This window comes from Microtus ochrogaster, chromosome 8 (assembly GCF_000317375.1).
Source record: "Microtus ochrogaster isolate Prairie Vole_2 chromosome 8, MicOch1.0, whole genome shotgun sequence".
Taxonomy (NCBI): Eukaryota; Metazoa; Chordata; class Mammalia; order Rodentia; family Cricetidae; genus Microtus; species Microtus ochrogaster.
This window is the reverse complement of record NC_022015.1, coordinates 42,986,738-42,999,094: the sequence shown is the minus strand read 5'-3', so window position 1 is coordinate 42,999,094 and position 12,357 is coordinate 42,986,738. Positions and strand designations below refer to the sequence as shown.

Genomic DNA, 12,357 nt, shown 5'->3' with positions numbered 1-12,357 from the left:
GTTTTTCGAGACAGGGTTTCTCTGTGGCTTTGGAGCCTGTCCTGGAACTAGCTCTGTAGACCAGGCTGGTCTCGAACTCATAAAGATCTGCCTGCCTCTGCCTCCCAAGTGCTAGGATTAAAGGCATGCGCCACCATCACCCGGCTCACATCTGCCATTTTGTATAAGGTAGTACTTATATGAAGTGGAATTCTCAACTCTGAAAAGCCCTGAAGATGTTCTATTTCCAAACAAGACTAAAGTCTTCATATAAAGAGAAGCAAGCACATCATCTCATCAGAATATAACTTTCCTTTCATCTTTAAGAAACTAAACAGGGGGGGCTGGAGAGATGGCTCAGTAGTTAAGAGCGCTGACTGCTCTTCCAGAGGTCCTGAGTTCAATTCCCAGCAACCACATGGTGGCTCACAGCCATCTGTAATGAGATCTGGTGCCTTCTTCTGGTCTGCAAGTATACATGCAAGCAGAACACTGTATATATAATAAATAAATAAATAAATAAATAAATCTTTAAAAAAAAAAAGAAAGAAAGAAACTAAACAGGGCTGTGGTGGCGCACGTCTTTAATTCCAGCACTTCAGGAGGCAGAAGCAAGCCTGGTCTACATAGTGAGTTCCAAGACGGTCTCCAAAGCTATAAAGAGAAACCCTGTCTCAGGAAATCAAAAACAACAAAACAAAAGGTGGTGGTGGGACACACCTTTAATACCAGAATCCCCAGCACTTCAGAGGCAGAGGCAGACAATCTGTTAGTTTAAAGCCAGCCTAGCCTACAGTGAGTTCCAGGTCAGTCAGGGTTACACGACAAACCCTGTCTAGAAATACCCACACACATATGGAAAAGAAAGAAAATTATATGTGTGTCAAGTAACGGTTGTAAAATAAATTTGTGGTTTCCTTAAAAGTCTGACTTGTACATACACACCACTTAAACACAACTCACTCACTCTCTCTTCACTATAAAAATTTCTTGCAGGACTGAAGAGATGGCTCAGTGGTTAAGAGTACTGACTGTACTTCTAGTGGACCAGGGTTCAATTCCCAGCACCCACATGGCAGTTCACAACTGTCTGTAACTCCCAGATATGACACTCTCATGCAGACATACATGCAGACAAAGCATCAATGCACACAAAATAAATATAAATAATTCAAAAAACTTTTTAAAAAAAATTTCTTGCAAATGAGGGGCTAGAGAGATGGCTCAGAGGCTAAGAGCAGTAGTTGGTGTTCCAGAGGTCCTAAGTTCAATTCCCAGCAACCTCATCAGAGCTCACAACCATCTATAATGAGATCTTGGTGCCCTCTTCTGACCTACAGGTATAGATACAGGCAGAACACTGTGTATATAATAAATAAATTTTTTTAAAAAATTTCTCGCAAGCCGGGCAGTCGTGGCGCACGCCTTTAATCCCAGCACTCGGGAGGCAGAGACAAGTGGATCTCTGTGAGTTCGAGGCCAGCCTGGTCTACAAGAGCTAGTTCCAGGACAGGCTCCAGAGCTACAGAGAAACCCTGTCTCGAAAAAAAAAAAAAAATTTCTCGCAAATGGAAAAAATTTATAAAGCCTTGGACTAAGGAACCTGAAATCAGATTTCTTTAAAATCAAGAGTCTCTGGATCAAAGATATTGCTCAACTTTTATGAGAACTAGCTGCTCTTCCAAGGGTCCTGGGTTTGATTCCTGTGCCCATATGCTGGCTCACAATGGTCAACTACTCTGGTCCCAGTAGATCTATCACACTCTTCTGGCCTCCATAGGGACTGCACCACACTGTACACAGACATATGAAGGCAAAACACTAATACACAGAAAAAAATTAAAAAGTAAATGTCTCAGGATTGTCTAACAGAAGACATTGGTTACAAGTTTCTCTTTCCCAAGTTACCACCCATTTCCCCATCCCTACCACCTTTTCTTGTCTTGCCTGACCTTGGTGACTTCATGGATCAGATGGACTGTGAGAGCATCAGGACCAAGCTGAAGTGTGTCCAGCAAGGCACGGTAAGGAGAGAGGCCTGGCCGAATGCTTCGTTGCCGTCTGCAGTTGGGAAGTAAGGTTAGAAGGCATCTCAATATCCTTAGGTGTCTCTACTTACCACTTCCTTTCTACACTACCCACACTACACACTTCCCACATACCCACTTTTCATTCACCTCTTCCAGAAACATACTTGCAAAAAGAACTCTCATCACAGGTCTTAAAGTTGCTTCTATCCACAGCAAGGGTAATCCCCAGACAGACCCCTAAACATGCCAGTACCAAACTTAACCAAGACCTATGGAAAAAACAGACAAGGAGAGAAGAGTTAACACTTTGGTCAGGAAGGGCCTCACCTTCTTACCATAACCCTAAAGACAGCTCATGAAAGCCAACCACATTAAATAGGGAAAATCAGAATAGACAAAGGACGAAGGCAGTCCTGAGTCCGGCATGGTGGTACATGTCTTTAATACTAGCACTCAGAGCGCAGAGGACTGTAGGTCTATGAGTTTGAGGTCAGTTTGGTCTATATAGCTAATCCCAGGCCAGTAAGGAGATCCTTGTCTCAAAAGAATTTTTCTTTCTTTCTTTCTTTCTTTCTTTCTTTCTTCCTTTCTTTCTTTCTTTCTCTCTCTCTCTTTTTTTTTTTTTTTTGGTTTTTCGAGACAAGGTTTCTCTGTAGCATTGGGGCCTGTCCTGGAACTAGCTCCCGTAGACCAGGCTGGCCTCGAACTCACAAAGATACACCTGCCTCTGCCTCCCAAGTGCTGGGATTAAAGGAGTGTGCCACCACTGACCGGCTTTTTTTTTTTTTTTTTTTTTTTAAAGAAAAGTTGCCCAGCAGTGATGATTCACTTCTTTAATCCCAAGACTCAGAAGGCAGGGGCAGGTGAAATCTCTGAGCTCAAAGCCAGCCTGATCTATAGAGTGCGTTTCAGGACAGTCAGGGATACACAGAGAAACTCCATCTTGGAAAAAAAGAGAGAGAGTGAATAGCCCTCAAAGGATAGCTCATTCACACTATCCTCTCAAAAGGCAAAAAAGACTGGATGGTCGTGGCACACACCTTTAATCCCAGCACATGTCTTTGATCCCGGCACTTGGGAGGCAGAGGCAGGTGAATCTCTGTGAGTTCGAGGCCAGCCTGGTCTACAAGAGCTAGTTCCAGGACAGGCTCAAAGTTACAGAAAAACCCTGGGGGGTAGGGGAGGCAAAGAAAGTAGACAAAGCATCTCTGGCCTTCAAAGGCTCAAGTACTGACTGCAGTTACATCAGCATCTCAGAGGGAAGAAACAATAACAGTCAATCCCAAAGGAAATGATCATACCATGTGTGTACATCAGAGGAACAAAGCAAACACCCAGTTAATCTGCTGGTCACAATTCCTAAGGTCCTAGCTTCCCTGCAACACTAGGCTTTCAGCATTCTTTGATGCACAGTTCTGCATCTTGAAAACAAATAACCATCACTATGTAAGGCTAGAAAGATTAACAGCTGAAAAACACACTGAACCCAAAGGGCCTAACTGATATGTCTCTTGCTTCCAAATGACTGAAATTTTCAAAGACTCAATACCCTCACATCATCTTCAGAGACTGATTTAATTAGCCTAAAATAAGGTATACTTAAGCTCCCTATGGCAAGGTGTATGCATGTGGCCCACAGCTCCTTAGGAGGCTAGGGCAGGGTTAAGAATCATTTGCGCACAGGAGACTAATTCCAACAACAGAGTGAGAACCTATCTCAAAAACAATAGTTAGATAGGCAGTGGTGGCTCACAACTTTAATCCCAGTACTTGGGAGACAGAGGCAAGTGGATCTCTGTGAGTTCAAGTCCAGCCTGGTCTACAAAGCAAGTTCTTGAAAAGAAACAAGAAAAAGAATCAGGGGCTGGAGAGATGGCTCAGTGGTTAAGAGCACCGACTGCTCTTCCAAATGTCCTGAGTTCAATTCCCATCAACCACATGGTGGCTCACAACCATCTGTCATGAGGTCTGGCGCCCTCTTCTGGCCTGCAGGCATACACTCAGACAGAATATTGTATACATAAAAAATAAATAAGAAAAAAATCATAATGCATAAATACCCTCTAACTAATGAGTAAGCAGGGCTCAGAGCTCCTTCTTTACATGCATTTACTTTCCCAACTTTTGTTTTGTTTTCCAAGACAGGGATTCTCTATGTAGCGCTGGCTGTTGTGGAACTCGCTCTGTAGACCAGGCTGGCCTCAAACTCAGAGATCCACCTGCCTCTCTTCCTCCCAAGTGCCGGGATCAAAGGCGTGTGCCACCACTGTAAAGCACTTTCCCCATTTACTTTCACTGTTTTTCTTAGTCAATATTAGTTTTTGTTTTTTGTTGGGTTTTTTTTTGTTTTGTTTTGTTTTTTTTGTCATTCCCCTCTCTCTCCCACCAGACTGGAAAATTAAGGCATAGAAAGGTCAATCATCTATGACCTTTGAACAGCTACTAAGGGGTGAAAAGGGGCTTGAGCTCAGTCCTGCATGACTCTAAGACCGTGATTCCTACAGGATAGAAAGCTTACTAATCCCAGATCAGACCCGCTACACTAAAAAGCTTCACATCAAGGTTGTCACTCCCACAATGTGTCATCAAAGACCAGGGACTAATAGTCTCATTTCAATAAGTTAGTTTTGGGACTAGGAAGACACCTCAGTGGTTAAGAGCACTGGCTGCTCTTCTAAAAGACCTGGGTTTGATTCCTACACCCACATGCCAGCAAAAAACTTCGGCAATTTATTTCAGAGAATCCAACACCCTCTTTCTGGCCACAGACATAGGGCACAAACATGCAGGCAAAAAAACCAATACACATAATAAAGTTTCAGTTAGCCTAAAGAATATATTCACCAACTAAATGAATCCTATATAGGAACTCTCAGATTTTAATGTCTGGTAATGTATAAGCCAGACAGTAGTGGTGCATGCCTTTAATTCCAGCACTTGAGCCGGGCGGTGGTGGCGCACGCCTTTAATCCCAGCACTTGGGAGGCAGAAGCAGGAGGATCTCTGTGAGTTCAAGACCAGCCTGGTCTACAAGAGCTAGTTCCAGGACAGGCTCCAAAACCACAGAGAAACCCTGTCTCGAAAAACCAAAAAAAAAAAAAAAGAAGGGGAAGTTATGCATAGTAGTGCACAGCTTTAGCACTTGGAAGGCAGAGGCAGGCAAATCTCTTCTGAGTTCAAGGCCAGCCTGGTCTACATAGTGAGTTCCAGGCCAGTCAAGGGTAGACTGGCAAGACCCTGCCTCAAAATAGAAATGAATAAAAAAGAGGTGGGGCAGGGCAACACAGACCCAGTTCTTCTTCTAAGCAATGAAACCGACACAGGGCCTATCAGACTCAGTTATCCAGCTTCCCTATCTACATGGAAGAAAATTACCACAGAGAGAGATCAATCAAGCCCTGTTTGATCCCCAGAACCACCAAAAGACAATTTTGAAAAGGATCAGTTAACAAAGGAAGCTCTCTGTAACAAAATTTTGAGAGGCTGGCTGGCAGTTACCAGTAATGAAGTCAGCCAGAAAAGTGAGGAAACACTAGAAATTGGTGCATTAGGCTAAGCAGGAGTAAGCACCAGTACAACAAGCAGAAGAAATGCTACCAGAAAAAAAAACGAGCCACAAGGATATATACAGCCCTGGTCCTGAGGAGTGGCTGCTACAGGAAACTGGGCGACTATCCCTGTGCCCACCTGCCCCAAATAGCAGTAATGAGTGAGCAGTTTAGCAATTAAATACTCCCTGGAGCCATATCTTCAAATCTATAAAATAGGTTTGGGGAGATGTCCTAAGGATATGATTTCTAAAGGATATTTCCAGCTATGACTTGTTGACTCTAGGAATTCAGGAATGCCTTAAGCACCCCAAACAAGAGGTGTTCACAAGCTGAAAGTCAGGAATGAGCTTTAGTCCACTTGTTTATTGGAAAACTAAGTTTATGATTCACCCTTTTTACACTGCTGCTGTCAGTACACGCCTCTTCCCAACCCATTATATCCGTTAGGTGTACCGCGCTTTGCGACGCTGATGTGTTTCCAAGCTTTTTTTCGGTTCTAGAAAAACTCCAGAGCGCATACCAAACCATTCGATTACATGTTGTGTTTGAGCAACATTATCCATGCAGACTGTGAACTTATTCCTGCCCGAGTAGTGCCCACCAAATGAGCATAAACGAAACTGGTCAGGGCTGGTGAGGACAAGAGAGTAATACAGGACGACCTAGGCACCGCAGTGCTTGCAGCCTGAAAGAGAAGCAGTGTGGCAACAGGCTGCTTTATCACAGGCTGGGATGCATTTCGTTCCTCTACCTGCCTCGACGGCCCTGAGCACTGCAGGACGGAGGCGGAAGCATTGACCACCACGAGCCGCCAAGGGAGAGGGGGCGGCTGGGAGCGGCCAAGGCGGAAGGGAGCACCCAGCTTCAGCCTTTCTAAGCCACCCGGCGAGATTCAGAAGCCCCACAGAAGACAAGGGCCGCAGCGACTCGCGAATCTGCCGCCGGAGGCTGAGGCCGTCACCACGGGGACAAAGAGCCCCTGCGAGGCCAGGAGTAGCAGGGTGACGGGAAGGCATAGAGAAAGGAGCATATAGGGCTCAGGGGATCTAAGGGCGTCCGGGCGCGCCCCCGGGTTCCGGGCTCCTCACCGCCTCCTACGCGCCGCCACTGCCGCTACCGCCGCCATCTTGTACCCGGTTTGCTCCTTGACCCGAACCTACCCGACCCTGCGCACGTTGAGCCACGTACCCTAGTCCCCGCCCCTTCCGGCCTTCCGATTGGCCTGGCCAGAGCGCGGCCGGACGTCTATGCCATTGGTCGATCGCGTTCTAAATTATGGATGGGGAGTGGCTTGATGTCCCCGCCTCTGCATTCTCAGGCTTTGGCAGCTTGCGTAGGCAGATAGAAACACTGGACAGATAGAAACACTGGACTGTTTGTCTCAACTCCGCAAATTTTATTTAGAAAAAATGGGGTTTGAAAAAAGTGACACCGCTCATTAGTACGGACTTAGAAGCCTCCACCCTTCTGTAGCACCTTAGTCTCTTCTTTCACTATTCAACCTCCCTCGATTTCTGGAGCAGAGAAAAGGTCAAGTCCCCTGTCGAAGCGAAGTGGACGATGAAGGTGCCTGAAAACGGCCAGAGAAGAGCCCCAGGCGATCGATGTTGCGGTGGAGGACACTATGCAGCACAGCCAAGTGGGGTCCTCCTTCACCTCCACCCTCCCTAGAAAAGTCTCGTATGAAGCGGCCACGCTCAGACTGGAAGATAAACTTCTGGGGCAAGGGCCCATGTTCCCGGAGAAAACCCCAGACACTAAGCAGCAACAGACGCACTTCAAAAGGTGCCAGTTGGCTAAATACCTCGTGCATATTACCCAAGGCTGGTGGCAAGAGGCTTCCCTCAGCCATGACAGCCACCAGGGTGCAGGATGCCTCCAGGTGCCATGGGGAGTGGGCTGTATCAGGGTGTCGAGAGGCTTCCCAATGGCTCAAGAGGGCAGCCAGCAGCCCCCGCAGCAGCACGGAGCAGTAGCACAGGGCTGGGGGAGCAGCTGCTACCAGCTTCAAAAGCTCAAACAGGAGGGGTTGTTCCCGGAAGCGCCGACCAATGCGGAGATCCCGCTCCACAGTGGCCCGTGCGTGATCCTCAGGGGGCCAGGCCAGCTCAGCACCAGCTGCATCAGGACACACGCTCTCCACTAAGGTCACTGCAACTGCTTTGGCTGCCTCTGGGCTCAGGGTGGGAGTACCCCAGCAACCCTCACACTCACTGCCCACAGGTGCACTGCAGCAGTGCACTAAAAGGCTAAGGAGGCTCTGGGTGTTATAGATCACTTCCTGATGGTTTCGAGATTGAACAAGCTTAGGTGGCTTTAAGCCACGACCGATGACTCCAGCGTGGAAAACTGACCAGATCCCTCCAGGACCTGGCACAGCTGCAGTATGCCTCCGGTTAATGTCCAACAAAGAGGCAGAAGCCAAAGGGGTTGAGACAGCTGAGAGAGTCTCATTGTCCCCATCCATTTCCCCTCCAAACAGTTCTGTGTTGCCCCGATGTAAGGCTCCCTCAACTAGCAGCTGCAGGACAGCCTTGAGCCCAGCTGGGGAAGTCTGAGAAAGGCGTGTAAGAAGCTGGGAAGCTGAGGCCACGCCAGGAGGGCCATGTAGCCTTAGAGAAGCAAAGAAGCGGTGTACCCCAGCTCTCACTAATCCCAAAAGTTGGGAAGGAGACAGGGACTCTGAAGGAAAAGGACAGATTGCCAGGAGGGAGGCAGCAGCTTCAGCTACTTCCTCCTCTGGATGTAACAGAAGAGGAGCCAGATCAGACAGGTGGGCTGAGGCCGACTCCCCAAACCGGGCCCCTAAGGCTGAAGGGCCCTCACCACCCTGCTGTTCCCACCCCACTAACAAGGCCAAATTGCGCAGAAACCGGGCTGTGAAGGGAGGCTGTAGAGTCCCTGCATGCACTCGAGCCAGACAGCTTCGGAAGGCCAGGGGAAGAAGGCCAGAGAGACTAACCACTAGCCCTGCATATAGCTGGGTTGCCAAACTCAACTCTTCAGGGCTTCGGGCTCTGCTCAGTAGATGGCCCAATGCCTCAGGTCCACAGCTAGGTCGAGTATAAACAGACAGTAGGCCCAGGAGCTGGTGCTGCCAGAGGAAGCGCTTCCGTTCCAGCCGTAATGTCTCTCCACACAGCTCTCCAACATGGTTTCTTAAGGCATCAAGAAAGGGCACTGGACGAGGAGGTGGGGGTGGGCCCAGCACCCCTTCTCCAGGAGACCCTCCACGATGATGAACCAGTTTTTGTAGATGTAGCAATAGCAGCTGGATTAGCCGGTCACAGGCCTCTCTTACTGTGTCTGGTACAGCCAAGCCCTGGGTAGTAATGACTGAAGCAGGCATAGCTGTATCCACTAAGAACTGCAGCAGGCGGTAGGCACCAGCCCCAGAGGCCTGACTCACCAAATGCACAGCCAGGTTTAGCATGTTGTCCAGCTCCTCTCTGGGGAACCCCTGTAGGTGTTGTTGCAGCTGGCTAAGCACTGCTGGGGGCTTGAGGCAGTCTACAAGTTCTCCAGAGACTGTGCCTAGTAACGCTGGTGACATGACTGCCAGCTGCAGTAGGAAAGGAACTGTAGCCTGAAGGGAGGGTTCCCCATTGCGGCTCCCAGTACCCCCTGCCAAGCTATCATGAAACATGCGCAGGAGTTCCCGTCGAATGCTGTCTCCATGGCGAGAGGCCAGATGCCCTAGGATGCCTACAACTGAGGCAATCTTGGGCACCCGTTTTTCCCCAGGAATAACAGGAGATCCAGGGAAGGGGTCTGTAGACGGGGTTTGAGAAGAGCTTCCACCACAAGCACCAGTTCCTCCTCCAGCCCCGCTATGGACACAGAAGTCCTTAAGACCACAGGAGAGGACTCGGGAGATGATGGTACCAGGAAAAGAAGAGCCAATATGGGCCACAACCCAGTCAAAGTGTGGCGAATGCTGGACAGAAGTGTCCAGCAAGGCATCCACACATGCATCTGGGCAGCTACCAATGAGAGCCGACAGGCACTGCACATAGATGTCCATCAACGTGCGCGTGGCCCTACAGCCCATCCACAGCTGCAACAGTTCATTGAGAGAGCCAGTGGCATGGGGAACACGCTGATGCTGACCTGAATATGTACTGCTCAGCTGTCCCATAAGGTCAATGGACCATGCACTAATCACAGGTGCCCAGGCCTTTGGGTTGGCCCGGATGAACTCACATAGCACCTGCTGCACTTCGTGGACCACATCCTCTAAGCCAGGTCCACCAGCAGGGACATGGGAGGGTGGAGGTGGACGGAGATGGGGTGGACCAGCCACAGGACTTTCCTCTAGGGCAGCTAGGTGGGCCCGGACACTTTCATCAAAAACACCTCTCAAGTGGTCCAATACAGCAGCCCGAGCAGGTGGCAAAGACCGGAGCAGGAGAAGACCACATCGAGCATGTTCACGAGCTGAGAGCTGGTGGCCCAGAATGGGGTCTACACCCGTCAGAAAAGCTTTGATTTCTTGGGACAGCTCCTGGGCACTAAAAGGAAACAAAAGAATTGACTCAGAACACTGGGAGATGTTAGAAAGGTTACATTCCTTCCAAGAGCTTCCGACTGTCTTGTGTATACTAGAGTGAAATGTCCCTCATAAGAATCATAGAGGTTCAGAAGCATACCCAAGCCTTGGTCACTTCAGCCATTCCGAAAATGATATCTGTCTTTCAACAACAACAATCATATCAGTAGCATGTTACCTCTCAAATATCCAGGTATCTTTCTTCTTTTTCAGTGCTAGGTATCAAACCCAAGGCTTTAAGGCATTCTAGGCTAGAGCTCACTCACTGAGCTACATCCCCAACCCCATTCTGACAACAATATGGTTAGACTGTTATCCCATTTTACAGATAAAAAAAAAAATGAAAGAAATCAGGCTGAATGCTCCAAATGGGCAGAAATCACTTCTATGCTCTTAAAACAGAATTCGTGGCTTGCATAGTGGCAAATACCCTTAATCCCAGTACTTGGAAGGCAAAGGCAAATGGATCTAAGTTGAGCTCGAAGCCAGCCTGGTCTACATAGTAAGTTCCAGGACAGACATAAATACAAAGTGAGACCCTGTCTTAAAAAATTAACAAATAAATCAAGAAAAACAAAACCACAGAATTCAGTTCTATTAGGATGTTGGAATATGGAAAATATTCAATGAAGATTTGGTGAATACATTCTGGAGTTCTATACCTGCTTTAACATCTTCCACACCCTCCTCTACAGCACAAGTACCCTGAAATCTTGTAAAGGCCAGAAAATTGTAAACCCTTTACTAAGCACTCTCCTTCGCAAATGTGTGCCTTCTCATATTGTAGAAGAATTCCGCCAGACTTGATGGACAGGCCTTTAATTCCCTGAATGAGTTCAAGGCCAACCTAGTCTACTTGAATTCCAGGACAACTAGATCACTCCATAGAGAGACCCTACCTCAAGAAAATAAAAGAGTCCTAACCGCGTTTTAAAAATCATCTTCAAGCTGGGCGATGGTGGCGCACGCCTTTAATCCCAGCACTTGGGAGGCAGAGGCAGGCGGATCTCTGTGAGTTCGAGACCAGCCTGGTCTACAGAGCTAGTTCCAGGACAGGCTCCAAAGCCACAGAGAAACCCTGTCTCGAAAAACCAAAAAAAAAAATCATCTTCAGTGTGCCGAGAATGGCGGGGGCGGTCAACAGTCTTTCAATCCTTCCCTCCCCACATATATAAGCTCTGTCTTAAAGGTTCAGAAAGCTATGTTGAGGCAGGAAGTAAAATCCCTTTCCTCTTACTGTCTTTTCAAAGACAACAGCATTCTCTAGGCTGATAGGGTTCTGTGCCATCCCTCTGGTTCAAAAACAAAAGGGCACCTCAAAATAAAGGACTTGTGCAAAGGAAGGGCTAGCTCAGCCTTGGTTCCCAAGACACTCTCCATGTAGTCTGAGCCTCCTTGGGGCAAAGGGGGCAGGGAGGCTGGGTTCTCAAGAGTCTTGATGTCCCCAAGAGCTGGCAGAGCAAGGCCGGCATAAGAAGCCAGTGAGGTCTCGGGGGAAGCATAACCAAGGGCAGCCCAGAGTTTTTAGTGAGGCGGTCCCTGAGTTCCGGGAGGACGCGACCAGAATCGCTGAGAACCCTGACGCGAGTTCTCAAGGTATGATCCGGCTTTCTGTAGAGAAGGCTGGGCATCGGCGCGGGGTCGCGCGATGAGGGGGGGGATACCAGGGGCTCTGACTACCTGAGAGGCGCGGGACCGTGGGTGGCGGGGGCAGGCCCGGGTGGCCCTGGGGCCCCGGGAGGGTCGCACAACGCGGACATCCCGGAGCCCTACCCGGAGCCTGAGGCGGGAGCGGCGAAGCACAGGCGACGCATGCGCGCTGACTGGAAACGCGACAGAAACCAGCGACCCCGCCTCTCGGGAAAATCAGTCCGGCCAAGTCTGAAGCCCTAGTACTTTGGTTCCGCGTCGCATCGGTCACAGCAGGTATCGGGTTTGCCCTTCAAGAACCTTCTCCCCCACACCTTCCCCAAAGGGCCTCATCGGCACAGGAAAGCTGCCTGGAACCTTTCATTCATAGTGCGACCTATTTATTTCCCTAACACCAGTAACATCAACCTGCAATTCATGAGCTGTTAAAAAACGGGGCACAGAGCCGGGTGGTGGTGGCATACGCCTTTAATCCCAGCAGAGGCAGGTGAACCTCTTTGAGTTTGCAGCCAGCCTGGTCTACAAGAGCTAGTTCCAGAATGCTAGGACTGTTACACAGAGAAACCCTGACTCAAAAAGAGAGAGAGAGAGAGAGAGA

At 48.7% G+C, this 12,357-nt stretch overlaps 2 protein-coding genes across 3 annotated transcripts in view; both read right to left on the bottom strand.

Annotated features, from left to right (window-relative positions):
• Ganab (glucosidase II alpha subunit) overlaps positions 1-6,739 on the bottom strand; it is a 20,756-nt gene extending 14,017 nt beyond the window's left edge. For both annotated transcript variants that reach the window (XM_005351916.3, XM_005351917.3), the window contains exons 1-3: positions 6,649-6,739; positions 2,174-2,278; positions 1,932-2,040 (exon numbers count right to left, since the gene is read on the bottom strand). In XM_005351916.3, coding sequence (XP_005351973.1) covers positions 1,932-2,040; positions 2,174-2,278; positions 6,649-6,686 — 252 coding nt within the window. In that variant the 5' untranslated portion in view covers positions 6,687-6,739. The remainder of the gene's footprint in view (positions 1-1,931; positions 2,041-2,173; positions 2,279-6,648) is intronic.
• Positions 6,740-6,944: 205 nt separating this feature from the next.
• Positions 6,945-11,901, bottom strand: Ints5 (integrator complex subunit 5). Its single transcript, XM_005351915.2, has 2 exons — positions 11,790-11,901; positions 6,945-10,071 (listed from the first exon to the last, which is right to left on the bottom strand). The coding sequence occupies exons 1-2, from the start codon at positions 11,867-11,869 to the stop codon at positions 7,092-7,094; spliced, it is 3,060 nt and encodes a 1,019-aa protein (XP_005351972.1). The 5' UTR covers positions 11,870-11,901; the 3' UTR covers positions 6,945-7,091.
• Between the last annotated feature and the right edge of the window lie 456 nt (positions 11,902-12,357).

Bases quoted from the DNA above. Each gene is read 5' to 3' on its own strand.
- Ints5 (XM_005351915.2), bottom strand. From the start codon at position 11,869: ATGTCCGCGTTGTGCGACCCTCCCGGGGCCCCAGGGCCACCCGGGCCT. The intron at 10,072-11,789 runs GTAGTCAGAGCC...GTTTCCTTTTAG, and splicing joins CACGGTCCCGCGCCTCTCAG to TGCCCAGGAGCTGTCCCAAG.